This window comes from Glycine max, chromosome 11 (assembly GCF_000004515.6).
Source record: "Glycine max cultivar Williams 82 chromosome 11, Glycine_max_v4.0, whole genome shotgun sequence".
NCBI classification, from domain to species: Eukaryota; Viridiplantae; Streptophyta; class Magnoliopsida; order Fabales; family Fabaceae; genus Glycine; species Glycine max.
Window position 1 is genome coordinate 36,457,993 of NC_038247.2, and position 26,876 is coordinate 36,484,868.

The following is a 26,876-nucleotide window of genomic DNA, read 5'->3' on the forward strand; positions in this document are numbered from 1 at the left end:
TTGACATGAACCCTGTCTAGAGTTATAACCTCTCTCTGATTGTGGAACCACATAATAAACTCATGCCAAATATCGCACCATCATGAAAGTCAAAGGAGCTGCCTTTACCAATAACACAAGTTTAATGCCGTTTGAATTAAAAGTAACCCAAAAACAAATATGTAACTAAAAAATTTATCTAGAAATTATTTTAAAACATAAATGGTGAATTTAAAAAATAAATAAATTTGAGGAGCAAACATATAGTTTAGCCTAAAAAAATGTGAAATGCTTAGAACCTGAACAACCATTGTTGCTCGAAGACCTTTGTTGTCGCTCCAACGAAAGTGGTGTAGCGTTTTTACGAAAATCCAATCTGGCGCCCAAATTACCTTCTGCTGCACTGAGTATTCTTTTAGTTGAGTTCATTGACTCATAATTCCAAAGGCCATGGAGGAACCAAACCCGTGTTTTTTCAACCCTGCAATTTTGGATTCTCTCACTGACGATTCGGTGCACGAAATCCTCGACAGCTACAATGACTTTTGCAACGCTACGCAATCCCTTCTCGCCGGTAACGGCGATCTCTCCGTCGCTTCCGACTTCGTTTCTCACGTTCACACTCTCTGCAAGCACCGCCTCCGTTCCCTCGTTCAAGACCATTTTTTTCGACTCCTAGAGGTACCCCACAATTTTATTTCCCTAATAGTGCTGCAAAGTCCGAAAATTTATGGTGTTTTTTGGTCGCAGGAGACGTTTGAACGAAATGGGGCATCGAGATTTTGGCGCCATTTTGATCCTTATTTTCATGTTGCGGGTTTGAACAAGAATGATGACCTTGATGTGAGTGTTTTTCAACCTTACATGACTTTCCTTTTCTCACTTTATGTTGTGGTGATTGTTTTGGTTGTGTTGTGAACGGTTTAAGCAGATTGATGAGGATGAGATTCAGAGTGTGTTGTATAATGCTTTGGAAGAGATTACTTTGGAGAAACAATATCAGGAGAAGTGTCTGTTGATGTTGGTGCATGCTTTGCAATCTTACAAGGACCAGGTGTCAGAGGATAAGCATGGTTTTGAAGGAGACAGGAATTACCTTACCTCCAAGTATCAATGGATTGTCTCTTCTGTACTTATGGCTTCGCTTTCTCGGCATTTCCCTGGTTTGTATGCAGTTTATTGTCTTTTGTTAGGTTAAGATGAGAGCTTGCAATAAGTGAATTTATTGCTTTGGTTATAGAATTTTGTAGACAAATCTCTTGGTTTTCACCATAAGTGCAATTCTACATCCAAGTTTGCTGTGGTTAGCTCTAATGTATCGGTTAACTATGTCTGTTCTTAATGCAGTATTTTCACCATTGGATTCGACTATGTACATGTAAATTAAGTAATCTCTGTTGTTGATGAAAAAATCAACTGTTGATAGTCCAGCATATCCATGACTTGTTAATCATGTGCACGCTACATTGATCCATCAACAATTCGGATTTGTTAATTTACCCTCAGAAGTGAGTTGCTCACTTTAGAGGAACCAAATCCTCCTCTTTTTCCCTTTGTAAAAATATCTAGTTGCTTGAAAGTTTTGCTTATTATGAATACAGTTACTGTCTTTTGTTCCTGTTGGCGTTAATTTCTCTTATTTGATGTTTTTTCTTGAGGAGCTTACTACATCCTTACTTTTTTGGCCTTGCATGTTTTCCCCCGTTTGCTGGTGCTATCAGTTATACTGCATTGGTATTTTAAAAGAAAACTGGAGGAGGTAAGTGCAATTATGGATGGAGAGTTCTGTGATGATGCATCTCAAAATAAAGATGGCATGAATTTAGATGAAAAAGGAAAAATATGCAACAAAGTTGGTGAAATGGATGTTGATGAGTGCTATAGCGACCATAGGTTCTCGGAAAACAGTAGACTTGTGAAGAACATTGGAAAAGTTGTTCTTGATCTTAGGAATCTTGGATTTACTTCCATGGCTGAAGATGCTTATGCTTCTGCTATATTTTTACTACTGAAGGTGAGCATGTTTGTTAAATTCAAAATCCTGGCTTTTCCAGTTGTCCTCAATCTCTTTTTTGCCAATTTTGCTCTCCCAATTTTGTTGCATTTATGTGTCTCTTTGCGAATCTAATCTTTGGATGACATTTGTTTTTCTCTCATCTGAATGACAGGCAAAAGTACATGATGTAGCTGGTGATGATTTTCGGAGTTCTGTTTTACAATCTATTAAAAGCTGGATACAGGTTTGTTGTGCATAGAGAAGTACATCTCACTGTGGCATGAATGCAAATTAACTGCAGTAATTTGTTCTTTTGCCAATCCTATTATGTTTTAAAATTCAATTGCTGTTTTTAATATCATGGTGAAACATAATTTTGACTCATTATACTTCAAATGTGTATTTCTATCATATTGTAACAATTAATGTTTTGGTACTTCTCATTATTCAGTTAGCAATGAACAATTTATCATCTTAAAAGAGACTGGTCACTGGTTGATCAAATGATGACCAACCCCCAAAAACATTTCCAAGTATCCAGTCGTGTCAAAATTTTATACCACATACAAGTTTCACTTCACTTGTTTTCTTAATAGCATTTTTTACTTTGTTAGTCTTGTTGCATTTCAATTCTTACATAACTATGATTCTTTCCTCAGGAGATATATTAAATTCATTTACATATATTGTATGGATTCCGTTAATAAGATTTTTTAGGATGCTTTGCTTTGGCCAATCATTTGTTTTCACAGGAACAATTTTAATTACATGCTGTATAAAAAATATCAATGATCATATGCAATAAGTCTAGTAGGTGAAAAGTATCTCTATAGTGCATATGAGTTCCAAAGTTGTTAATGGAAGAATTTAAAACTAGATCCTAGTTTTATTTATTTCTGAAAATTGGACAGTCACTGTGGCACTATATCTAAAATATAATTTCTGCCCATAGTAGCCTATTTAGAAAAATAAATGTATGCTTTCATAATTCTAACACAGTACACTGATAACTGGAATCATTCAGGCTGTTCCTCTTCAGTTTCTTCATGCACTTCTTGTCTATCTTGGTGATGTCGTTAGTTATGAGAGTACTTCATCAGGTCTGAAATCACCTTTGGCACCACAGCCATCTTCATGCTGTCCTGGAATTGATACTCCCTCTGAAGGGCTTGTAAGGTGGAAGTTGCGGCTGGAATATTTTGCATATGAAACACTACAAGATTTAAGAATAGCCAAATTATTCGAGATAATTGTTGATTATCCTGAGAGGTACTTTGTTTTTAATTCTCTGTTTTTCTTCTGAGTTTTCTATTAGAAAATTAATTACCCTCTTTTATGTCTTAGCAAATTGAAGGGCTAGATTAGCACCCTTGACTGAAACATGTTCACTGGTTATAGCTTCCAGCAATAGCAGAGAGAATGACAATTATTCTAGGCTTTAACATGTTCTTCTGGAAATGTTGTTTCTGTTTGTCTGAACAATGAAGCTTGAATTTGAATTATCACCTCTTTCTTGTTACACTTGCATGCTTTAACCTTGGTTTTGAATAACTTTCAAACTCCAACATTAAGCACTAGTGCCATTTGACATGTCATAACAAATTAATTCTTTGCTAGATTGTGGCTCGTTTGTTCATGTGACATCTTCTGATAATTTATTTTCCTTTCTCTCCACCAATATTGGAAGCTCTCCGGCAATTGAAGACTTAAAATTGTGTCTTGAATACACTGGACAACATTCAAAGCTGGTGGAATCATTTATTTCAGCACTGCGTTATCGCTTGCTTACTGCAGGCGCGTCAACCAATGATATATTGCACCAATATGTTTCAACTATTAAAGCCCTTAGGACAATAGACCCTGCAGGTGTTTTTCTTGAGGCAGTTGGTGAACCCATAAGGGATTATCTAAGAGGAAGGAGAGATACCATAAAGTGCATAGTAACCATGATGACAGATGGGACTGGTGCACATTCAAGTTCATCTGGAAATCCTGGAGATAGCCTTCTTGAAGAGTTGAACAGAGATGAAGAGATTCAAGAGAATGCTGGTGTTGATGATTTTAACACTGATGATAGGCAAGCATGGATCAATGCCATGCGGTATAGTTTTATTCTGGATGATCATCTGTTTTTAATTGTTCTTTCTGATTTGGTCTGCCTGACATATTATAAACTGATATTTCTTTTAATTGGGCTTTTCCGAGCAGATGGCAACCTGACCCTGTGGAAGCAGATCCATTAAAGGGAAGCAGAAACCAAAGGAAGGTTGACATACTTGGGATGATTGTTAGCATAATTGGTTCCAAAGATCAATTAGTTCATGAATATCGAACTATGCTTGCCGAGAAACTTCTAAATAAATCAGATTACGATATTGATTCAGAGATACGTACTCTAGAACTCCTCAAGGTATTTATTCAAATAAAAACTCATTAAGCCTTTTTATTTGATGGGTATGGAGTTAATATTTTATTATTTTATTATCCCACCTAGTGGGATAAGACGTTGTTGTTGTTGTTGTGTGTATTCATTCTTGATTTTGTATTGCAATCTAAACATTTGTTTAATTCTTTTATTTTTGCAGATACACTTTGGAGAGAGCAGCCTACAGAAATGTGAGATTATGCTCAATGATCTAATTGGCTCAAAGAGAACCAACAGTAACATTAAAGCTACCATAAATCAGCCATCTCAGACAAGTAATTTCCAAGTTCATATTTCCCATGTTTGTGATTATTGCCAACAACAATTTTAGCTACTATTTATGTTTCAAGTCTTTTTAACAAATAAATTGGTGATGCACCCTCAGGTGTTGAAGTGGGAGACAATGCAATATCCATGGATGCAATTTCTGCTACTATCATATCTTCTAATTTCTGGCCTCCAATACAGGTTTGCAGACAAGATTCTTTTATTGGTTCTTTGAATTTTGGTGAATGAGCAAATAAATGATTGTTATGATACAGTATCTATTCCTCACTACTCAGGTTATATTTTATATTTAGGTTCAGCAATAAGGCTTCTCAGAAAAAGTAGCAATAATTATTCTTCAGTGCAATTATTATTATTACTATTATATGTGTACTCTTCATTATCTAGCAGTATCTAATTACTTCTTTCTATTAATTTCTATTTAAGAATCACTTCTACAACTTGAGAGGCAGGAGTTATATTGGTCCCATATTCTCTTGTTCCTTAATATTTTAGCTCGTAAATCCAAATCATTTTACATAATTTTTCCTCGCCTTATCTTAAGCAAATCTAATCCCAAAATTGAGCAAACTTTCTTTTTCCTGTCCCTACCTTTCCTGCTATTGTCACTCATTTTTCATTGTTGTCATCATTATGTGGGAGGCAAATTTGTATTCTCCAAAGGTAAATGTACTCCTCACATGCATATGCAATATTTTTTGCAGCAAAATATTTGAATTTTTCTTTCTAAAAGGTAAAGTAGAAAATAAAAACACATCAATCAAATCAGGTTTTTAGTGTTGATTGGGTCTTTTCAAGCAGCTTAAACAATTTCAGAGTTTTGTGATATTCCATTTCAGTTTTAATATAATCTCATTGAGATTTTCTTCTAACTAGTGATATTTGCTTTACATTTTTTATAACAGTTTTCTTTTCTAGAAAGCTCTGCCTTTCTCTTCTGTTTTGTTTTGATTCATTTTCAACTTGAAGCATAAACCAAGCACAATATGATATCATAATGAATTGTTGGACCAGAACAGATTTTTAATGATTTCATTGTTGTCCTGCAAAACTGTCTCTGTACTATATTAACTTTGAAGAGAATTACAGGATGAGCCCCTTAACCTGCCTGAGCCTGTTGACCAGCTCCTATCTGATTATGCAAAGAGATTTAATGAAATCAAAACTCCCCGTAAGCTGCAGTGGAAAAAAAGTCTTGGAACCATCAAGGTTAGTTGCTCTTAGCCGTCTGCAGATATTTGACAGTTTTTGAATTTGATGAATAATGTTGACACTTTCTCACCTTTTACTGTTTTACCTCTATATTTTTTTCCTAATATTATCATTTTCAATGGTTTAGCTGGAGTTGCAGTTTCAAGATAGGGAAATACAATTCACAGTAGCGCCTGTTCATGCATCTATCATTATGAAATTTCAAGATCAACCAAAGTATCCTCAGCAATCCATGCATACCTTTAGTCTGTTTTTTGATTGTATAATAATATTATATTATATTTCTTCTTTCAGTTGGACCTCTAAAAACCTTGCAGCTGCTATTGGGATACCTGCAGATGTTTTAAATCGGAGAATAAATTTCTGGATAAGCAAGGTAGGTCTGATGGGCCACTTCTACAAATTTTCTTAGTGTTCTTTTTGGTATCACTATTTTGCTGCATGATTATATTTAGTTGGTGTAGACAAATATTATTATTATTATTATCTTGAGTTATCTAACTTATGATGGCTTTTTCATAGCAAAAAAAATTCGTTTAGTTTACTTCAACAATCATGTTCATTTATCTATGATGATTCTAATATTTCGATGACATGACTTGCTGTTCAATTGAGTATAATTTTCATGGCTGTGAATTTTCTTGTTTAAAACTGCAAGTCTGTAGTTTAGAAGTGAAGTTGAAAGTAACTACTCACTGTTTTTTTGTACACAGGGAATCATTGCAGAGTCGCAAGGGGCAGATTCCTCTGACCATGTATACACCATTGTGGAAAACATGGCTGAGACAAGTAAGAATGGAGCTAGTACTGGTTGTGCTCAGGAACTTCTAGGAGGTGAAGAGGAGGAAGAGAGATCTGTGGCATCGGTGGAAAATCAACTTCGTAAGGAAATGACTGTATATGAGGTATGTGAGATAAAGTAATGGTTAGTTGATACTTGTGACTTGCTTTCATATTTTTAGTTAATCAATACTAATAAAAAAAATAACTTCCAAGACTTGAGAATTCTTGCAATGTATGTTATTTAAAATTTTAATCTTTGATGGGTAATATATCTTGTAGCAATTCTTAATGGCTTTCATTCACATGGGGGCTGGGAAATCTATTTAATGAAGGAACACTATAGAGAATGGATGTTCCCTGAGTAAATAAATGCAGTTCTTTGTCATCATCAGCCTGTTATTCCTAGTTTTGCCAATATGCACAAATCGTTTTCTTGCAAATGATGATGGTTTTGGGCTGTACAATTTATTCATTAATGCATCTTGAGGTATTTAAACACAAGGGAGTGTGCAATGCATATGATTAAAGATATCTAACTGGTGTAGCTTCATGGCAGAAATTTATCCTGGGGATGCTCACAAACTTTGGTAGCATGGCATTAGACCGAATTCACAATACTCTCAAGGTAAGAATGGCTTGTCTTGTACCCCCTGAATTTTTTTTACACCTAATCACCTATATAAATGTTTGGACACAGATAGACCAATCAGTTAGATTGGTTACATGATTGTATTGTTGCAGATGTTTTGCATTGCCGATCCCCCATATGACAAGTCACTCCAGCAACTACAAAGCTTTTTGTCTGGTCTAGTTTCTGAGGAGAAGTTAGAACTTCGGGATGGAATGTACTTTCTAAAGAAGTAGTTTGACTTCGGAGTTGAAATGGAATCAATTTGGTCATGAGTTCTGAGCAAAAATGTGAGATTTCTAAATGTTTTCCGGAACCCGAATTTCATGAAAGTTTTGCATTTTTTTTTTTAAATTAACTTGGTCATCATCAGTTATCACAAATTTCTTTCATTGCATCAATCTTAACTATCCATGCTTTTACTGATGTGTTTGTTCATTAGTCATTACCACATAAGGTTCATGAATGACTTTATCTTTGGAATTCACTGAAACAGCAGCTTGAGCTCCATTTTTGGTGGCATCTTTGTGTTGTCCTGAGGAAATTGCTATATATGCTTCCACTCTAGGGATAACACAAATTCAAGCACACCAAAGATAATCTTTGTTCCAGGAGATGAGGATTTGAAGACATTATTTGCTCTTTTGGCTTTCATGGTGTGCTACTCCTGGTTTTGCTAATCCTTTTCCAAAGATTCCTCTTTTTTATATTATCTATTCTCACTGAGTCACCTACCGCTATGTAAATGTGTATTATTTACTGCTAATTTAGTGTTGTGGATAAATTATATTATATTGAATAGGAGAAAATATTTTATATGGCCCCATGCAGTGTTTACATCAAATAGTGTAAAAGTTAATTCGTATGAGCAAACTAAGGGAATTTGTATGGAACAAACTCTTCCCAAGTTGATCCTTATCTAGTTGGGGTTGCACCCCGTTGAAATTATTAAAATTTTAAGAAATTGAAGTTCATGGGTTCGTGTCGTGTTAGACCAAGGGGACTATTGGGCTTGATTAATGGTAATTAATTTACAAATTTTAATAACTAAATTTAGTGTCATGCAATTTTGGCATTAATTTTTTTAGAAGCGATTTTAGGCTTTAAATTGGTGATTTACTTATATTGAAATCCTTGATTTTAATTCTTTTTAAGATCATTAAAGTGTTTTTTATTGAAGAAAGTTCAAATTGTGATCCACTTTACATAATGCAAACTTTACTATTTTTTTTAAATTATTGTTTTAGTCTTTTAATTTATTTTTTAGATTTAATTTGATCTTTAGTTTTTTTATTTAATTTGATCTTTTAATTTTTTTAAATCGATTTAATTTGATCTTTCAGTTTAATTTATAAGAAATTATATTTTATGGCAGTTTAAAATTTTCATTAAGTGGTTTTAAATTGTTACAAAATATATATTTTATAAAAAAAAAATTAATTTTAAAAATTAAAGAACTAAATTGAATAAAAAAATTAAAAAAATTAAATTGAATCTAAATAATAAATTAGTGGGAAAAAATAATTAACCATTTTTTTTTTTGTGAATACAAATACTCGACAATGATAAAATTATCAATAGTATTAAATTAAACAATGTTAATTACTGGGATAAATTGTTTCCAATTTGTAATATTGAATGCGATGAAGAAAACATTTTTTTTTCTCGAGAAAATTTACTGTTAATATTTATTATATAGTATGAAGTATTATTTTGCCATGAGAAGGAGAAAGTCCTTATCGAGTCGATTATGAAGAAAAAAAAACATGCAATGTTGAATTGCAAGTTACCAAGGTTCCCAAGCTGGCTTTATCACAAACGAAAGATAATAGAGAAATGAAATTGATTAAAGAAAATGAAAATGTTTATTAATTAGAAAAAATGGCTGACTTGTTAAAAAAATGTTTACTCTTGCACCATCCCTTCTTATATCCGACAAATTTGCCTCCATGTACGTCCTACAAAAAGATATTTGAAATTGAATTGCTTAGAGCATTCAATTCAAATTAAAATACTTGGGATGCCTGCATAATTAAAAGAGAAAAAAAAATGTATCATAAATTGCATTATAATTAATTTTGATAAACTAGAATGGGACCCCTGCAGTTGCAGGGTTTTTAAAAAATAAAAATAGAAAGTGAGAGTAACAGAGAAAAGTAACAAAAAAAATTGTTGATTAATTTGTATTTTTTTAATTTTTTTTTAAATAAGGTTGTACCAAAGCTAGTTGGAAGTGACAAAAAAAAAGTGTTTTTTTTGCTGTATTTGCAGGGTGATAAAACAGAAGACAGTAGAGTACATAAAAGTAAAAGTAACTGGGACCCTAGGACAGAAAACAATAACACGTGGCAAAGGAGTTAGGGGTGACACGTGGAAGTAAATGGTTGCTGGACGGTTTTATTAATACTATTGATTACATTTTAGTGCTACTTGGTTTGAGTTTTACTGAAAAAACACATCCTCCCTCCCATGTTATTGTAAGATTGAAATGTTAAAGAAAATCAAAATTAAAAAAGATGATAGTTTGAGGGAACCAAATCATCGGTTCCACTTTGTTTCACTTGATGTCCTACTAATTAAAATTTATCATATTAATTAAAAATTAAATTTCACTCACCACTTTAAAACATGATCTTGTTCGAAATAAAATCAAATTTTAATTTTAATTGATGTGATAAATTTTAATTAATAAAACTAATGATTTATTCTTAGTTTGAGATGGTTGAGATAATTATAAAAATAGTATATGAAATATATATTTGAAAGAGAAGATAAATAATTAAGCATTTCAATTTATAGTATAAGAATAAAGTTATATTTGGATAACTTTTTTTATAAACACAAAAATAAAAATAAAAATGAAAAATAATTCTCTTGAGAGGTTAAAATCAACTTTTGAAAAAACTAAAATGTAAGAGTTTTACTAATTAACTTATGCCTTATTTCATTTTTTTTCTTCTATATATAAATACTTATTTAACCAAGCCTAAATCACTTAACATTTAATGTTATTTAAGTTAAAATTCTGTAGTAGAGAATGCGACATGTTTTCCACCCATATTAACATGTAAATTAATGAATGTAAGAGCCAAAAGAATATGAATAAATAAACAAAAAAAATAGCCAAGAGAAAGGTATGGAAATGGAATCATATTGCAATGCTTGCATGAGAGAAGAAACAAAAGAAAAAGAGTAGGCAGAATTGAAATTCATTTTGTTACATCTTAATTAAAAGCAGTACTAGTAATTAGTAAATACCTCTCTGCATGATCATTCATGTTTTCTGAGAACTTATAATCGGGAATTGGAACACGCCCTGACTCTATTCTACCAAGATCTTCTAAAAGAATTGCATAGTGTCTCTCCACTTCCTCCACCGATTTATTGCCAACTTCTTTGGCTATATTTTGCCACCGATCTGGGGTGTGTTCATCAAACAAGACCAATGCCTTCTCAAATTGTTTGTTCTGCAATCTTGTCCACGGGGGAATAAAATGTTCTTTGTGATTATTATTGTTCAAGGATTTTGAAGCCATTGGGTTGCGTACTTTCATAGAATTTCAAAGTGTACAAGAAGAAATATTGAAGTAATATATATATATATATATATATATATATATATATATATATATATATATATATATATATATATATATATATATATATATATGATACAATTATTGTACTTATCCTTTATATATGGAGGTGTAAAGATTTACGTTGGTTGTGGCTTGAGTATAGGGTCACTCGTGGCTAACTTATATATAGATTAAACGTGTGACAGATACCAATTCTGTTTATAACTATCTCAAGTTGATCATGTTTAGTGGTAAAGATAAATATATGAGAACTAATGCTAAATGACACCAATGCTGATTATAGCACTAAAAGATTTAAATAAATCTGATTTATTATGTAATTACATACTACAGCAGTGCTATTTAGAACGAAATAACAAACATACTAAACATGTAAATCTATACGTGGATGAATGTCGTTTTTTAAATAAATATTAATTTGAAAATTTTAAAAAATATATATAACATGGCTGATGGTTTTGGCGGAATACAGTTTGTGATGATTTAATGAAATTATTTTTATACAAATTAGCATTTTTCTGCTATACTTATGCTCTGTTTGCCTTTTGTCAAAGATCATGTAACTTTCTTCTTCATGTAACTTGATAGAAACAAAAATAATGAAGTGGGCCTTGAGGAGAATTATAAGCCCCAGGTTTGGAGAGTTTACAAGAGGAAACGTGGGAAGGGAATGAAAGATGATGAGCTGGCAAAAAGGGTGATGAGGAGCACGTGAAGTAGTTAGTATTTAGTATGCGGAGGGAAGAGAGAATAATCACGATAGAATTTGGGATTAGGAGAGAGAAATGAGATCACCTTGAGGTGAGGGAAGCTGTTAGTGCTTTGGGTTGATAGCTATCACTATCAATACATTCTATCTTTGTTTTATCTGTAATTTGTCATTTCTTCCATCAATATAATTATAGATTGTCCATTCTTTTGCTGTGTTATTTTGTTATCTGTTATATAACCCATCAATTGGTCCGACTTGCCGGATTTCAAATCGCTCTCTGTGACGGAGATTGTTCATGACAAGGATGGGTGACCGACTTGAAGCTTTGGAAACTCAGGTTGAAAACGTGACGATGACGCTACAGGAGCTTGCTTTGCAAATGCAACAACATGCGCAGCAAATGAAACAACAGAGTGTGATCATGACAGAATTAAGCAAACAGATGGGGAAGAAGACAGCGAGGCAGGAGGACTCTACGGGTGATTCATCACATAGTGAGTCTCGTCTTGCAGGGAAGAAGGTGAAGCTTCCACCGTTTGAAGGAGAGGACCCAATAGCGTGGATTACACGAGCTGAGATCTACTTTGATGTTCAAAATACATCGAAGGAGATGTGTGTGAAATTGGTGCGCCTAAGCATGGAAGGTTCAACCATTCACTGGTTCAATCTTTTGATGGAAACGGAGGACGAGTTATCGTGGGAGAAACTGAAACGAGCGTTGATCGCCCGTTACGGTGGGAGGTGGTTAGAGAATCCTTTTGAAGAATTGTCGACGTTGAGACAAACAGGGAGTGTGGAAGAATTTGTCGAAGCGTTTGAACTCTTGTCGTCGCAGGTGGGACGACTCCTTGAGGAGCAGTACCTGGGGTACTTTATTAGTGGGTTGAAAGCTCAAATTCGAAGGAGAGTGAGAACCTTAAATCCTCAGAATCGTATGCAAATGATGAGGATGGAAAAGGATGTTGAGGACGAGCTGAAGGACGAGGACGATGATGGTGAAAGACGTTATGGGAAGAAGTCGGTGGGTTATCGTTTGGGCCGAAACGAATAGGGTGGGCAAGCGTCCAAATTTCGGAGCGGGTCAAATCAGGCCCACACAGATTCTACCCGATTCTCAAATCCGGGTTGGAACAACCCGGGGCAGAAAACGGGTTCAATTGCGTCAAACCTTATTTCCACTTCATCTTTGAGTTCGACAGGAAAGAAAGGTGAAAACGATCGTCGCATGCTAGTTTCAGAACGGTGGAAGGGAGTTCAGAGTATTCAAAATGATGAAATGGCAGAACGGCGAGCTAAGGGACTGTGTTTCAAATGTGGAGGGAAATTTCATCCCACTCTTCACAAATGTCCTGAACGTTCAATGCGTGTCCTCATTTTGGGAGAAGGTGAAGGGGTGAATGAAGAAGTTGAGATTGTTTCCATCGAAACTGTGGAGACTGAGGAAGAAGACGAAGATGCAGAAGCTAAATGCAAAATTATTGGAGTGATGGGGAGTATGGGGGAATTTCACACGATGAAGATAGATGGAAAGATTGCCAGCATCGAAGTGGTGGTCTTAATTGATAGTGGAGCTAGCCATAACTTCATATCCCCAGAAATAACTACTGCTTTAGGGTTGCAAATTACCCCTATGGCAGCTAAAACGATCAGATTGGGATATGGTCATAAGGTTCTTTCTAAAGGATTATGTGAGGGAGTTAGGATCAGTTTGGGTTCTCAAACATTTGTGGTTGATGCTTTAGTGCTGGAGTTGGGAGGTTTGGATGTGGTGTTAGGAGTATCATGGTTGAGTACTCTAGGGAAAGTGGTAGTGGACTGGAAGGATCTTTCTATGCAATTTTTATATGAGGGAAAGATGATTAATCTGCAATCTCAAGGTAGGTTCCAAGGGAGACAAAGGTGCTTACAATCTTTCTTGGAGGACAAACACAGGAGAAGTGGTGAAGATTGGTGGTGGACTAATCATGATGAAGTAGAGACAACATCAGAAGTTGGGCATGAGGAAGTGACTAAACTATTGGGTCAATTTTTTGGTGTGTTCCAAGAGAAAATAACACTGCCTCCTGAAAGAAAACAGGTGCATCAGATCAAGTTATTCCCAGAGCATGGTCCTATTAATGTGAGGCCATATAGATATCCACATCACCAAAAGGAAGAAATTGAAAAACAAGTGACAGAGTTGTTGATTGCGGGAGTGATTCGACCAAGCATGAGTGCTTTTTCTAGTCCAGTAATCTTAGTCAAGAAGAAAGATGGTTCATGGCGTATGTGTGTCGACTATAGAGCTTTGAACAAAGCTACTGTCCCAGATAAGTACCCCATCCCTATTGTCGATGAGTTGCTAGATGAGTTGTATGGGGCAACAATTTTTTCTAAGATAGATCTAAAATCTGGTTATCATCATATTCGTGTCCATGAAAATGATGTTGAGAAAACTGCTTTTAGGACTCATAATGGGCACTATGAATACCTTGTTATGCCTTTTGGATTAATGAACGCTCCAGCCACGTTCCAAGCCACTATGAATGATATTTTTAGACCCTATCTTAGAAGCTTTGTGTTGGTATTCTTTGATGACATTCTTGTGTATAGTCGGAATGAAACTGAACACTTAGAGCACTTGAAGCAAGTGTTGACAGTTCTAAAATTGCATTGCTTTGTTGCTAATAAGGCAAAGTGCAAATTTGGATGTAAACAGATTGACTACCTGGGTCATATCATTTCTGGTGAGGGTGTAGCAGTAGATCCAAGGAAGATTAGGTGTATCATGGAGTGGCCTGAACCTAAGAATGTCAAAGGAGTACGTGGGTTTTTAGGTCTCACGGGTTATTACAAAAAATTTATCAAGGATTATGGTAAAATTGCTAAACCGTTGACTGAAATGACTAAGAAGAATAACTTTATTTGGGGAAAAGATGCTCTGGAGGCTTTCAATCATCTGAAGCAGATCATGACTACAGCTCCAGTACTAGTGTTACCTAATTTCTCTATTCCGTTTGAAGTGGAATGTGATGCGACGGGGAGAGGAATTGGTGTTGTTTTGATGCAGCAGAGGCAACCTATAGCTTTTTTTAGCAAAGCTTTATCAGAGGGCAATTTAACAAAATCTGTGTATGAAAAGGAGCTCATGGCTTTAGTCTTAGCCATCCAACACTGGAGGCACTATCTGTTGGGTAGGCCCTTTGTGGTTTACACTGACCATAAAAGTTTGAAACATTTTTTACAACAAAGACTGACATCACCTGATCAACAGTGCTGGTTGGCCAAGCTTTTGGGCTATCAATTTGAGGTCAAATACAAGCCGGGGTTAGAGAATAAGGCGGCAGATGCTCTGTCAAGGTGTCATGGTGACCTGGAATTTTCTGCGTTGTTGTCTTATCCTACTTGGCTGGATGGAGAGAAGCTGTTGCAGGAAGTCAGGCAGGACACAATGCTTCAGAAGACAGTCAAAGAACTTCAAATGAATCCTGATTTGAAGGCTGGTTTTACTGTGCAGCAAGGTATTTTGTTTTATCAGGGTCGTTTGGTGTTGTCTCCTAATTCACCTTCTATTCCTCTATTGCTGAAAGAGTTTCATGAGACACCTATGGAAGGTCATTCGGGGTTCTTGAGAACTTATAGAAGGTTAGCAGCTAATTTGTATTGGCCAAGAATACAGAGATGGGTCAGGGACTTTGTGAGGGCATGTGATGTATGCTAGAGACAGAAATATGCAGCTACTTCACCTGGGGGATTGTTACAACCTTTGCCAATTCCCAATCCCAAATTCTATTCTGATTATTCTCTCTTCCCTCCGCACACTAAATACTAATTACTTCACGTGCTCCTCATCACCCTTTTTGCCAGCTCATCATCTTTCATTCCCTTCCCACGTTTCCTCTTGTAAACTCTCCAAACCTGGGGCTTATAATTTTCCTCAAGGCCCACTTCATTATTTTTGTTTCTATCAATTGGGAGGACCTTTCAATTGACTTTATAACTGGTCTTCCAAAGTCTAGAGGGTTTGAAGCGGTTTTGGTAGTGGTTGATAGACTCTCAAAGTATAGTCACTTTTTATTATTGAAGCATCCTTACACGGCCAAATCTGTTGCTGAACTGTTTGTTAGGGAGGTTGTGCGCTTGCATGGGATTCCTATGAGCATCATTAGTGACAGAGACCCTATATTTGTGAGTCACTTTTGGTCGGAGCTATTTAAGTTGCAAGGGACTCAGCTGAACATGAGTTCTGCTTATCATCCTGAGACGGATGGGCAAACTGAGGTTACTAATCGTTGTTTAGAGAGTTATTTGCGTTGTTTTGCCTCTGAACAACTGAAGACATGGTCGTATTGGATTCCATGAGCTGAATTTTGGTATAACACCACATTTCATATATCTATAGGGAGGACACCTTTTGAGGTCGTATATGGTAGGCAACCACCAAGTATCATTCGTTTCCTAAGTAATGAGACTAAGGTGGCTGCAGTGGCATTGGAATTAAGTGAAAGAGACGAGGCTCTGAATCAGCTGAAGGCTCATTTGTTGAGAACACAACAACAAATGAAAACGTATGCAGATAAGAAGAGAATGGAAGTGAAATTCAAAGTGGGTGAATGGGTCTTTCTCAAATTAAGACCTCACAGACAACAATTTGTGGTAAAAAGGATTAATGCCAAGCTTGCTGCACGGTTTTATGGCCTTTTCAAGATTATAACTCAGGTGGGGGAAGTTGCCTATAAGTTACAGTTACCAAAACGGTCTAAGATACATCCTGTTTTTCATGTCTCTTTATTGAAGAAAGCTATTGGGAATTATTCTGTGTTAGGAGAACTTCCCAAGGAATTAGAGGTTGGTCCTGTTGATGACATATATCCAGAGAAGGTTATTGGCTCAAGGCTGATCACACAGGGGGGTGTCTCAATTCCTGAAAGCCTTATTCAATGGAAGAATAAGTCTAGTGAGGATGTTACTTGGGAAGACGATGTTGTCATACGAGGACAATTTCTAGATTTTAGCCTTGTGGACAAGGCTGGATTTAAGGAGGGTGGTATTGATAGAAACAAAAATAATGAAGTGGGCCTTGAGGAGAATTATAAGCCCTAGGTTTGGAGAGTTTACAAGAGGAAACGTGGGAAGGGAATGAAAGATGATGAGCTGGCAAAAAGGGTGATGAGGAGCACGTGAAGTAGTTAGTATTTAGTGTGCGGAGGGAAGAGAGAATAATCACGATAGAATTTGGGATTGGGAGAGAGAAATGAGATCACCTTAAGGTGAAGGAAGCCGTTAATGCTTTGGGTTGATAGCTATCACTATCAATACATTCTATCTTTGTTTTATCTGTAATTTGTCATTTCTTCCATCAATATAATTACAGATTGTTCATTCTTTTGCTGTGTTATTTTGTTATCTGTTATATAAGCCATCATAACTTCACTATATTATAGGCAATTTTGGCACATAGAAGACAACATGAGCTATATGAAATTGGAAAAGAATATACTTCGATAGAGAGACTTTTTTTAAAAAATAAATAGAGAAAAATGATGAGTGTGAAATAGGTGTTTGAAAAAATTGTGTTACAATATCAAAACTAAATCTAATTGGCGTGCCAATAAATTAAGGAAAAATAATGATACAGGAATCATTATTCATTTAAATATCTTCCGACACTTCTCATTTTTTTCTCTTTATATTATTTCTTTTCTAGGTGTTGGATAACGCATTAAATTTTTATCAAACATTTTCCATTAAGGAAGACTCAGTTAACAATATAATCTAATAGTTGATATAATTGGAACACAATCAGTTAACCACAACTCCTTATGGTAGAATGCAACTGTAAGAGACTCAATCAACAATCTAATAATTGGACATAATCAGTTCATCACACAACTCCAAATGACATAGAGCACTGATAAGATCATAAATTTCCACCCTTGAAAAAATTGGCAAGACTAAAACAAAAGAGAATCACAAATTCGTTCAGACTGAATAAGAGAACAACTAAATTAAAAACGCTGAAAAGTGAAAACACCACAAACACATGATCAGTGTGGAGGGCAAAATGTGATGACATAGCGAGGTGCCACACAAGTCTTGAGCACTGCCGAATCATCATCATAAGCATAGCTATAAGCATTAGGGCAAACAGTCTTGAAAAGACGAGCAAACACAGTTGGCTTGCAATAGTATCTCCCACCAGCAAACTCACCAGTGCAGCAATACCTATCTGACTTTGCAGCCAAGCAAGCACTCTTGCACCCCACAACCTTCCCATTCCTCTCCACAACCAAAGAAGAAGGGCAATAAACGTTCAAGTTTGCCTCACACGCCGCCACGCCGCAACCTGCACCACCACCACCACCACCTTCCACAGGCTTCACTGACACTGGAAGGTTAAACCCATCAACCAAACTAACATCATAGAAATGCAATGGTGATTGAGAGGTTCCAAGGGTCATTTCTACTAGTGTAGCTGGAGGGACTCCACCAATTCCGTTGCATTGTAATAGGCCTCCACAATCACCTGTTTGACATGAACCTTTGGCTGTGTTTTGGTCGAAGCAACAACCTTGTCTGCCCCAGATTCTCCCTGACCAAACCTTAGGGACATGGATAACAATCTCTTCGCCGCTACCGAGGTGGAATCCACCATGTTTAGGTGAAGGGTGTCCTCCATTGCCGAGAATTCCTGGCCATACACTTTCTTTGCAATTGTTTACTATTATGAGTTGTGTTCCATCTGTGTAATTAACATAACATCACCATATGACACATTAACACCACAAACCATATAACTTGGTAACACTTCTTTTTTAATATATTTTATTTTCTTTCTTTTTAATGTTTCAAAAGCTTTTTCAATGCAAACGTGAGTAATAAGTACCTCATACCGCGGTTTTAAATTGTAGCCACATCATAAGTTTCCAATTTCTCACAATATCAAAGATGGCAATAAAACCACAACCAGGACTTAGGCCGTAACTTAAAACGATGCCTGATATAAACTATATCATGAACTAACTGTAACAAAAGTTTAAGTAAATAGGCAAGGCTAGTTTTAAATTACATTTTTTACAGTTCTCAATAATGTTAAGTAATAGAATAAAAATGAAGAGCCTGAAACATAATGTAACGTAATACAATGACTAATGAGTGAATTCAAGTAGTAATAATTAATGAAGAGAAATGAGTTGAGAAGCTTAATTAATTTGATGGGAGGGATATGTGATCGTGAGAGAGTGAAGAAGGTATACCTGTGAGGGAGATGGAGACCAGAATGCTGAAGAAAATGAAGTAATGTGAGGAAGTAGCCATTGAGTTTGGGAAAGTACGTGGAACCGTTTCTGCTCTTTCAATTTCTTCCCCAATTGTGGATGTGTTTCATATCACAGTGCTGCTGCATATAGAAGGAAAAACAAAGGGGAATGAGGTTCCTTCTTTTTAGGCATTTTCTACTTCTGTTTGAAAACCGTTTCCCACTACTTCACTTCTGAATTCTTATCCTTCATTACGACCAATTAATATCTGTAAAACAAAAATTACGCAGTAGTGATTTATTTATTTATGTTATAATTTTTTTTAATTAGAGATGAAATAAACATGCTTATTATTGGTATTTTATACTTTAGTTTTAAGAAAGTCACGAACAAAATATTTTCTTTAGCTGATTTAAGTTTTCCCTAAAAATCAAAAGAAAAAAAATGCTTTGGTTCTTATTTACTAATAGTATATTTTTATCTATGCTAAATTGCTAATAAACATGAAACTGTTAATAGTTTAATATCAAACTAGAAAAATTGGAAACTTTAGAACAATGAAAAATACCAATAAGTCGTTAGTTTGAATGGTATTGAATTCAATCCTCTTAAGCAAAATTTCATATTCTGAGTCATGTGGATAGAAAAAAAACGTGATAGGGAGGAGAGAATTCTACTAAAGTTGACTAGTCATGTTTCTAACAAAGATTAATTATCGGCAAAATCAGAGGATACTCCTATTAAGTCTGGATGCGTCGAAGTCACATTGAACTATACCAAACAATTAAATCCCTAAGGTTTTGATGTTAATAAAATATAAATTTTATGTATTAACATTTCATGCTTAAGCTACAGGTTCATCTATCTCTATGAGATATAAGTAGAAAAGTATGAACGGAAAGACTTTAGACGATAGCCAAAGTACCAGTCATTGGACGATACTGTTTCAGCGTCTAGTCTTGAGAAGACAAGTACTTTAGCACTTGGCTCGCAGTACAAAAGCAATGGAACAGTTACATGATCCTCAAGTACCAAAAACAATCATTAGAAAGTAACGTTCGTAGGTTCAGTAAGAAACTCATGCCATAGCGCATAAGAGAGAAGATTTAAATTGTCTTGTCTTGACATTCTTAATTCCTTTTGTCTTATGTTGTTAACGTTTCTTTCGATTTGTACACAGAAAGTCAGCTCTAAGTATCAGACGACAATGACAGATTGTACTTCTTTGAAGATTTGTCGTAGAAAATGTTTGTGGTCCTCACTTTTTCTCTCTGTATAGTAACAGTCTCATGTCAAACACCAAAGCTATTAGACAATGGCTAGTTGAGATCTCTCAATGGATCGAAGCTATGAAGTCTCTATAAATCTTGAAGATGTTTGTGTTAAAGTGTGTCAAATCATAAGAGAATAATCTAAGACAAAACGAACAAGTGTTGTAGCATTGTTAGTTTACTGAACGAAGAAAACTTGAGCAAATTGAGTGAATCTTAGCTTTGCTAAATTAGCGAGTTTCATTGTATTCGAGCTAATTGTGTAAACATTTTTTGAGTGATTAAGAATATATGTTATATCAAACATATATTATCTGTGAAAGCCAAGAGTGACTCAGTGACATTGAATACTTGGATTTTAATCTCAGGGGGAGATTAAGTGTAATGTCAAGAGTAGGGGTGAGTAAACGGGCTCAGGTTCATAGACTGACTCTCGGTTCGTGCAGGCCGTGAACCAAATTTTTTTAAGAGTCCATGGTTATATGTAGGATTTTGGACTCGCCCCATTTAATCCGTGGATTGTGCTTGTTTGGACGGCAGGGTCCGCGGGTTGGCCCGTAAATCTGCAACTGTTCGCCATTAGCCAAGCCCCTAACCCACTTTCTAGTTATGAATCAAGAATAGAAACAGTAGGCGATTCTTGGTTACATTTTCGAATCCGTTATTATATGTTTGCTCTCATTTTTGTCGTTTTTGATGTTGAAACGGTTATCAAGATTTTCTGTTTTCGATTATCTAATAAATCATTTAAGAAAGTAGACTATCTTTCCATTCATTTCAAAATGTCTAGGATCTCTTCCCGAACCAAAAATGAATCTTTCGATAATTAATCCTAATTCCTAATCCACCACAACAACGCACAACACAAACTATTTCTTCTCCGCACGTTCCTTCTTCTCTGTCATTGCCTCCGCGGCTCATAGCCACAGCCACCACGATGTCGGTGTCAACCACCTGTTCTCCCCATGTGGATCTCCTCATGTGTGTGCACTGTGTAGTTTGTGTAGTAGTTGTTATCACTGCATAAGTTGTTTCTTTTTCATTGTGCCACAACCATTTATGGTTTTTCTTCATCTAATTTTTGAAATTGTAGTTTTTTTTTTAAAACCAGGCCTGCAAACCAACCCGTTTGGCCCACGGGGTTCGCGAGGCGAGGGCAAACCAATGTAGTAAGTTCTTGTAAGAGTGCGGGACGAGGTCGTCTAGTCCATTGCCAATGCGAGCTTATGCAGGCAGACCTTATGCAGGATAGACTGACCTGTTTACCCACCCCAAGTCAAGAGTGACCTAGAGAATACTCGTTGTAACTAGAAGTGGTATCTAGAGAATATCTAGTTATAATCAAAGAATTGATTAGTGAAACCCTTCAAGGTTTAAAGGAGAATGAGGCATAGCCCAAGAGATGAGGTGAACCAGTATAAAACCTCCATGTTTTCTTTACGGCTTTTATATAAATAATTCTCTTCTATAAGTTACTCTTACACTATTGTATCCAAGTTTTATGAATTGATTTTCTAAGCACAATGTGATTTTGAACCCCTTGGACAAAATCCATCGTCCATTGATATTTGTTTGAATTTTTAATTTTTTTTCGAAATATCAAATTTTTGTTCATTAAACTGTTCAATTCCATTTCTAGTATGTTTCAGGTACTTTCCATACTAATAATATGGTTAAAAAAATTACAAAATAGTAGTAAAGTTCTAGTGTTACAACTTACAATTTAATTAAAATAATAACAGTTTATATTTGAAATGATTTAATATTTAATTTTTAAAATTATTTGTTAATAAAATATTATTCATAAATATAAATAAATTAGATTAGTTATAAAATAAAATTATATAGAGTTGTTTAAATTGACTTGAATATAATAAATAAATATTTAATTTTAAAAATATTTTTTATGGTAATAGTCATTTAATAGTTAGTTATACAAGACTATATATATATATATATATATTTTGTGTAAACCAGATATTATTCAATAAAAGTCAATAACTAATATTCTAAGGTACTATGTTCATGTAAAAAATTGACATTTTTCAATAGATAATTTTTTATTTATTTTCATACTCATGAATTAGAAATTAAAATCATAATTACATGTTTAAAAGGTTAAAATTATCTATCAATTATATTGCATATATATTTTAATGTTTGATTTCTAATTACCGAAAAGGGCAATACACCCAAAATATTTAAAAAGTAAACTGTAATATAATTATCTAATAATAAATAATATAAAAGCGGCAGAGTTGGGCTGTGGAGGAGAGGATCGGCACGAATATCGGTTTTCCCATTGCTTGTGGCAAAACAAACCGGTCCGGCTACCCACTTTTTACCACTGAAACCGGATCTATTCCAACCGAAGCCAACTCAATCGGATCCCTCTCTCTCTATGCCCTAACCGGTCCGTCCGGTCACTTCTCCACGGTTCTCCTCTTCTTTTCTCTTCGGTTCATTCTCTGTTCCTATTCCTCCTCTCCTCCTCCAATTTTTTTTTTTTTTTTAAAAAAAAGCGATTCATCAAACCGGGTATGCACTTTTCATTTTCCTACTCTCTTTTTTGTTCTTCAATTTTCATTTTTTTCTTCTTTCAAAACCAGACCCAGAGGCTTTGAAAGATTTGATTTCAAATAAATATTGAAACTTTATAACAATTTGGCTGTGTGGAAACTGAATCCAGATTTGGGTCATGAGAAGTTGTTGTTTTTTTTGTTGCGGACATACTAACATGACTTTTGTGTTGTTATTAATGTCCGCTGTGGTTGATGTGATTATAGGAAAAAGAAAAAAAAATGGGTTCGAATCTGGAACCAGTGCCAATTACATCCCAGAAACATGACCCGGCATGGAAACATGTTCAGATGTTTAAGAATGGGGACAAGGTGCAGCTGAAGTGCATATATTGTCTGAAGATGTTCAAGGGTGGTGGGATTCATAGGATTAAGGAACACCTCGCTTGTCAGAAAGGGAATGCTTCAACTTGCAGCCGTGTCCCCCATGATGTCAGGCTTCACATGCAGCAGAGTTTGGATGGGGTTGTGGTGAAGAAGAGGAGGAAGCAGAGAATTGAAGAAGAGATTATGAGTGTTAATCCTTTGACCACTGTTGTGAACTCACTTCCCAATAATAATAATCGGGTGGTGGATGTGAATCAGGGGCTGCAGGCCATTGGAGTGGAACACAATTCTTCTCTGGTAGTGAATCCTGGTGAAGGAATGAGTAGGAATATGGAAAGGAGGAAGAAAATGAGAGCTACCAAGAATCCTGCAGCAGTTTATGCAAACTCTGAGGGTGTTATTGCTGTGGAGAAGAATGGATTGTTTCCCAAAAAGATGGACAACCACATTTATATGGCGATTGGTCGGTTTTTGTATGACATTGGTGCGCCTTTTGATGCTGTGAACTCGGTCTATTTTCAAGAAATGGTTGACGCAATTGCTTCAAGGGGGGTGGGTTTTGAACGGCCCTGGCATCATGAACTTCGGGGTTGGATCCTGAAGAATTCCGTGGAGGAAGTGAAAAATGATATAGATAGATGCAAGATGACTTGGGGGAGGACTGGCTGTTCCATTTTGGTTGACCAATGGACCACAGAAACGGGTAAAATACTGATAAGTTTTTTAGCGTATTGTCCTGAAGGCCTAGTCTTTTTGAGATCCTTGGATGCTACTGAGATTTCAACTTCTGCAGATTTTCTGTATGACTTGATAAAACAAGTAGTAGAAGAAGTTGGAGCTGGGCAAGTGGTGCAAGTGATTACGTCGGGTGAAGAACAGTATGGTATTGCTGGTAGACGGCTGACGGATACTTTTCCTACCCTTTATTTGAGCCCTTCTGCTGCTCATTGCATTGATTTGATTCTTGAAGATTTTGGAAATCTTGAGTGGATTAGTGCAGTAATTGAACAAGCTAGATCCGTAACAAGATTTGTGTACAATTACAGTGCAATTTTGAATATGGTTAAAAGGTATACCTTAGGGAATGATATTGTGGATCCCTCTTTCTCACACTTTGCGACTAACTTTACCACATTGAAACGGATGGTTGATCTTAAACACAATTTGCAGGCCTTGGTCACTTCTCAGGAGTGGGCGGATAGCCCATATTCAAAGCAAACAGCTGGTCTTGAAATGTTAGATTGCCTAAGCAATCAAACATTTTGGTCCTCATGTGACATGATTGTTTGTCTAACAGCTCCTCTCTTAAAAGTTATGAGAATAGCTAGTAGTGAGATGAGACCTGCAATGGGATACGTTTATGCTGGAATGTACCGGGCAAAAGAAGCAATTAAAAAAGCACTTGGTAAGAGGGAGGAATATATGGTGTACTGGAATATTATACATCATAGATGGGAAAGGCTGTGGCATCATCCTCTTCATGCTGCTGGATTCTACCTTAATCCAAAGTTCTTCTATAGTATTCAAGGAGATATACATGGTCAGATTGTCTCTGGAATGTTTGACTGCATAGAGAGATTGGTACCTGATACAAGAATCCAAGATAAAATTATCAAAGAGATAAACTTATACAAGTCTGCTTCAGGAGACTTTGGGAGAAAGATGGCAGTCAGAGCTAGAGATAATCTGCTTCCTTGTAAGTGGCCAATTGCCCATTCTCCTAGATAATATTAGTATACTCAGTTGCTCTGTTGTAGCTTAACTTTCCCAACCTTAAGTAATTCCATTGAAAAAATAGAATCTATGCCCAGTATAAAAATAGTTATAAAAGAGTGCCGATGCCAAAACTGATGAGCTGAAAGAGGACAAAAATTGACTGTGTCAAGAATTTATTATGCTTTTGACATGATGACCAAAGCTGTATAAGTTGAAGTTGAAAATTTCTGTCTGAATTTTCTGCACAAGTAACTTGCAGTTTTAGAATCACTGCCAGCATAATTGTTTTCAAATCCTGCACTGATGGATTATAACTGTCTGGAGTTACACAAAATATGTGACTTTTATGCAGGAGAATTTGAAATTTCATCACATAAGACATCCACTTGAGTATTTCCTTTCTCTCATGACCACTTGTTAACTGTCTTTTCACTTTTGCTGTTTGTCTAGCTGAATGGTGGTCAACATATGGAGGGGGCTGCCCTAACTTGTCACGGTTAGCAATTCGTATTCTCAGCCAAACATCTAGTGTGATGTCTTGCAAGAGAAACCAGATTCCTTTTGAACAAATAATCAACACAAGGAATTATATAGAGCGCCAACATCTTACCGATCTTGTCTTTGTTCACTGCAATTTACGATTAAGACAAATGTGAGCTTAAACATTTGTATATATTGATAGATTGTTTTAATGCAGTTGCCAGTTGAAGGGAATTATAGTGTATTGTTTGATTTTCTTTCAGGTTTATGAGTAAAGAGCAAGATTTTAGTGATCCCCTATCATTTGACAACATTAGTAATGTTGAAGAATGGATTAGGCCGAGGGATTTATACATAGACGATGAGTGTGGGAACTCAGATTGGATGGCTCTGGATCCATCTTCTGTTAACACAATGCTTTTGAGGCCTTTGAATGATGAAGCTGAAGATTTGGGTGAAGGTAAGCTGCAGCATGTACTTAAATGGATATGGAAACAACCCGGTAGAAAATGTCATTAACTAACATTGTTTTCAACTCTTGTAGGTTATGATGATTATGAGATTTTCAGTTGTGGGAAAGATAGTGAGGATGAAAATACTGGAGACAAGTTGTTAGAGCAATAGGGTATGATCAGAAGAAGCATGCTTTTGTTTGTGGAATCAGTGCTGATAGCTTTTCTCATTATTTGCCTGCATAAAAGGTGTAATATCCACGTGTTTCCATTGTTTCCCAAATGGTGGTTGGAAGAAATTATTAATCTTGGAAATAAATGGAAGGAAACTGAGGTGGTATGGTATGGTGCTTTCTGGACAACTGGGGTATCCTATTTATTGTTAGATATAAGAACGAGCATGATTTGCAGTGTATCTGTACAGTTTACATGTACTGTATTTAATAGTTTTTTTTTTTTTTTTCCTTTCTTGCACAACTAGAGTGTACAGCTCTTGCAGCAAACTGAAAACAAATGGAAAATCGAACCCCCAATTTTTTATTTTTGGCTAAGATTCGTCTTATGAATTACTGTGATAAATGATCACAAATATAAAAGCTGATGAGTGCTGATGAGGTGGACGTGACTGTATTACAGGTGTACGTGTATTATATTAGCTGCCAAATCACGTTCAACGTGAATGTTACTAGAGAAATTGATTTAGATAAAGTAAAGGGAAAAAAAAAAGAGAGAAAAGTTGAATGTGTATTTGACCAAATAATGGCCTATTTGATCCGATTACATAGTCATTGTAACAAAGGTATTGCAATTGAAAAATGTCATAATTTTTTTATTTAAAAGTTCAAAGCGATCTTCGTAAGTGAATTAAAGGGTGTCCAGAAAGGAAATCAGTCTCTTAGTTTATTCAGGTCGATCCTTGTCTCGGTTATACACTTGAGACAATATGTTATATGTATGGTGTTTTTGTTTGACATTCCACCTTAACTAATTCCCACTCTTCAGATAAAATTATTCCAACGCCCTTCATTTTTCATTTACATAAACTGAACTCGAGATTAAACACTTTAATTACGGTTAAATAAACAAATAAATCCCGTTAAATATTAAAAATCAAAATCAAATAATTCCACCTTAATTTAAAGGGAAAAACAACTATACAAAAATCTAAAAAATATAAATATGATGATATTT

General features: G+C 35.5%; 4 protein-coding genes across 9 annotated transcripts; 2 read left to right on the forward strand and 2 right to left on the reverse strand.

The window, feature by feature from the left end:
* Window positions 1-242: 242 nt before the first annotated feature.
* On the forward strand, window positions 243-8,204 carry LOC100785428 (anaphase-promoting complex subunit 2). 5 transcript variants are annotated; one of them, XM_006591279.4, is made up of 17 exons: window positions 244-660; window positions 730-822; window positions 911-1,142; window positions 1,701-1,993; window positions 2,148-2,219; window positions 3,000-3,244; window positions 3,663-4,076; window positions 4,184-4,385; window positions 4,561-4,675; window positions 4,786-4,868; window positions 5,778-5,897; window positions 6,028-6,116; window positions 6,195-6,276; window positions 6,614-6,805; window positions 7,240-7,308; window positions 7,425-7,601; window positions 7,808-8,204. In XM_006591279.4, the coding sequence occupies exons 1-16, from the start codon at window positions 430-432 to the stop codon at window positions 7,545-7,547; spliced, it is 2,655 nt and encodes an 884-aa protein (XP_006591342.1). In that variant the 5' UTR covers window positions 244-429; the 3' UTR covers window positions 7,548-7,601; window positions 7,808-8,204. The 5 variants fall into 5 exon arrangements, with proteins under 5 accessions (XP_040862814.1, XP_006591342.1, XP_040862812.1 ...); XM_041006878.1 differs by having other exon boundaries at window positions 6,028-6,276; XM_041006879.1 differs by having other exon boundaries at window positions 6,028-6,276; window positions 7,811-8,204.
* Window positions 7,731-10,847, reverse strand: LOC100785957 (protein RADIALIS-like 4). Its single transcript, XM_003537413.1, has 2 exons — window positions 10,570-10,847; window positions 7,731-7,875 (listed from the first exon to the last, which is right to left on the reverse strand). Exons 1-2 carry the CDS (start codon window positions 10,845-10,847, stop codon window positions 7,731-7,733), a joined length of 423 nt encoding a protein of 140 aa, XP_003537461.1.
* Window positions 10,848-17,537: 6,690 nt separating this feature from the next.
* LOC100787015 (thaumatin-like protein) lies at window positions 17,538-18,347 on the reverse strand (the record flags this gene model as incomplete). Its single annotated transcript, XM_003537414.5, has 1 exon — window positions 17,538-18,347. A coding segment is annotated over one exon (699 nt), but the record flags the coding sequence as incomplete, so codon positions are not given.
* Window positions 18,348-22,383: 4,036 nt separating this feature from the next.
* LOC100817502 (uncharacterized) lies at window positions 22,384-26,236 on the forward strand. 2 transcript variants are annotated; one of them, XM_006591282.4, is made up of 5 exons: window positions 22,384-22,669; window positions 22,918-24,733; window positions 25,204-25,405; window positions 25,497-25,693; window positions 25,778-26,236. In XM_006591282.4, exons 2-5 carry the CDS (start codon window positions 22,933-22,935, stop codon window positions 25,855-25,857), a joined length of 2,280 nt encoding a protein of 759 aa, XP_006591345.1. In that variant the 5' UTR covers window positions 22,384-22,669; window positions 22,918-22,932; the 3' UTR covers window positions 25,858-26,236. The 2 variants fall into 2 exon arrangements, with proteins under 2 accessions (XP_006591345.1, XP_006591346.1); XM_006591283.4 differs by having other exon boundaries at window positions 22,384-22,567.
* The last annotated feature ends 640 nt before the right edge of the window (window positions 26,237-26,876 follow it).

Coding starts and splice junctions, on each gene's coding strand:
- LOC100785428 (XM_041006878.1), top strand. CDS start 430: ATGGAGGAACCAAACCCGTGTTTTTTCAACCCTGCAATTTTGGATTCT. Junction 4,386..4,560: donor GTACTCTAGAACTCCTCAAG/GTATTTATTCAA, acceptor TTATTTTTGCAG/ATACACTTTGGAGAGAGCAG. Junction 4,869..5,777: donor ATTTCTGGCCTCCAATACAG/GTTTGCAGACAA, acceptor AGAGAATTACAG/GATGAGCCCCTTAACCTGCC.
- LOC100785957 (XM_003537413.1), bottom strand. CDS start 10,847: ATGGCTTCAAAATCCTTGAACAATAATAATCACAAAGAACATTTTATT. Junction 7,876..10,569: donor ATGAATGATCATGCAGAGAG/GTATTTACTAAT, acceptor TGTTATCCCTAG/AGTGGAAGCATATATAGCAA.
- LOC100817502 (XM_006591282.4), top strand. CDS start 22,933: ATGGGTTCGAATCTGGAACCAGTGCCAATTACATCCCAGAAACATGAC. Junction 24,734..25,203: donor TAGAGATAATCTGCTTCCTT/GTAAGTGGCCAA, acceptor CTGTTTGTCTAG/CTGAATGGTGGTCAACATAT. Junction 25,406..25,496: donor AATTTACGATTAAGACAAAT/GTGAGCTTAAAC, acceptor ATTTTCTTTCAG/GTTTATGAGTAAAGAGCAAG.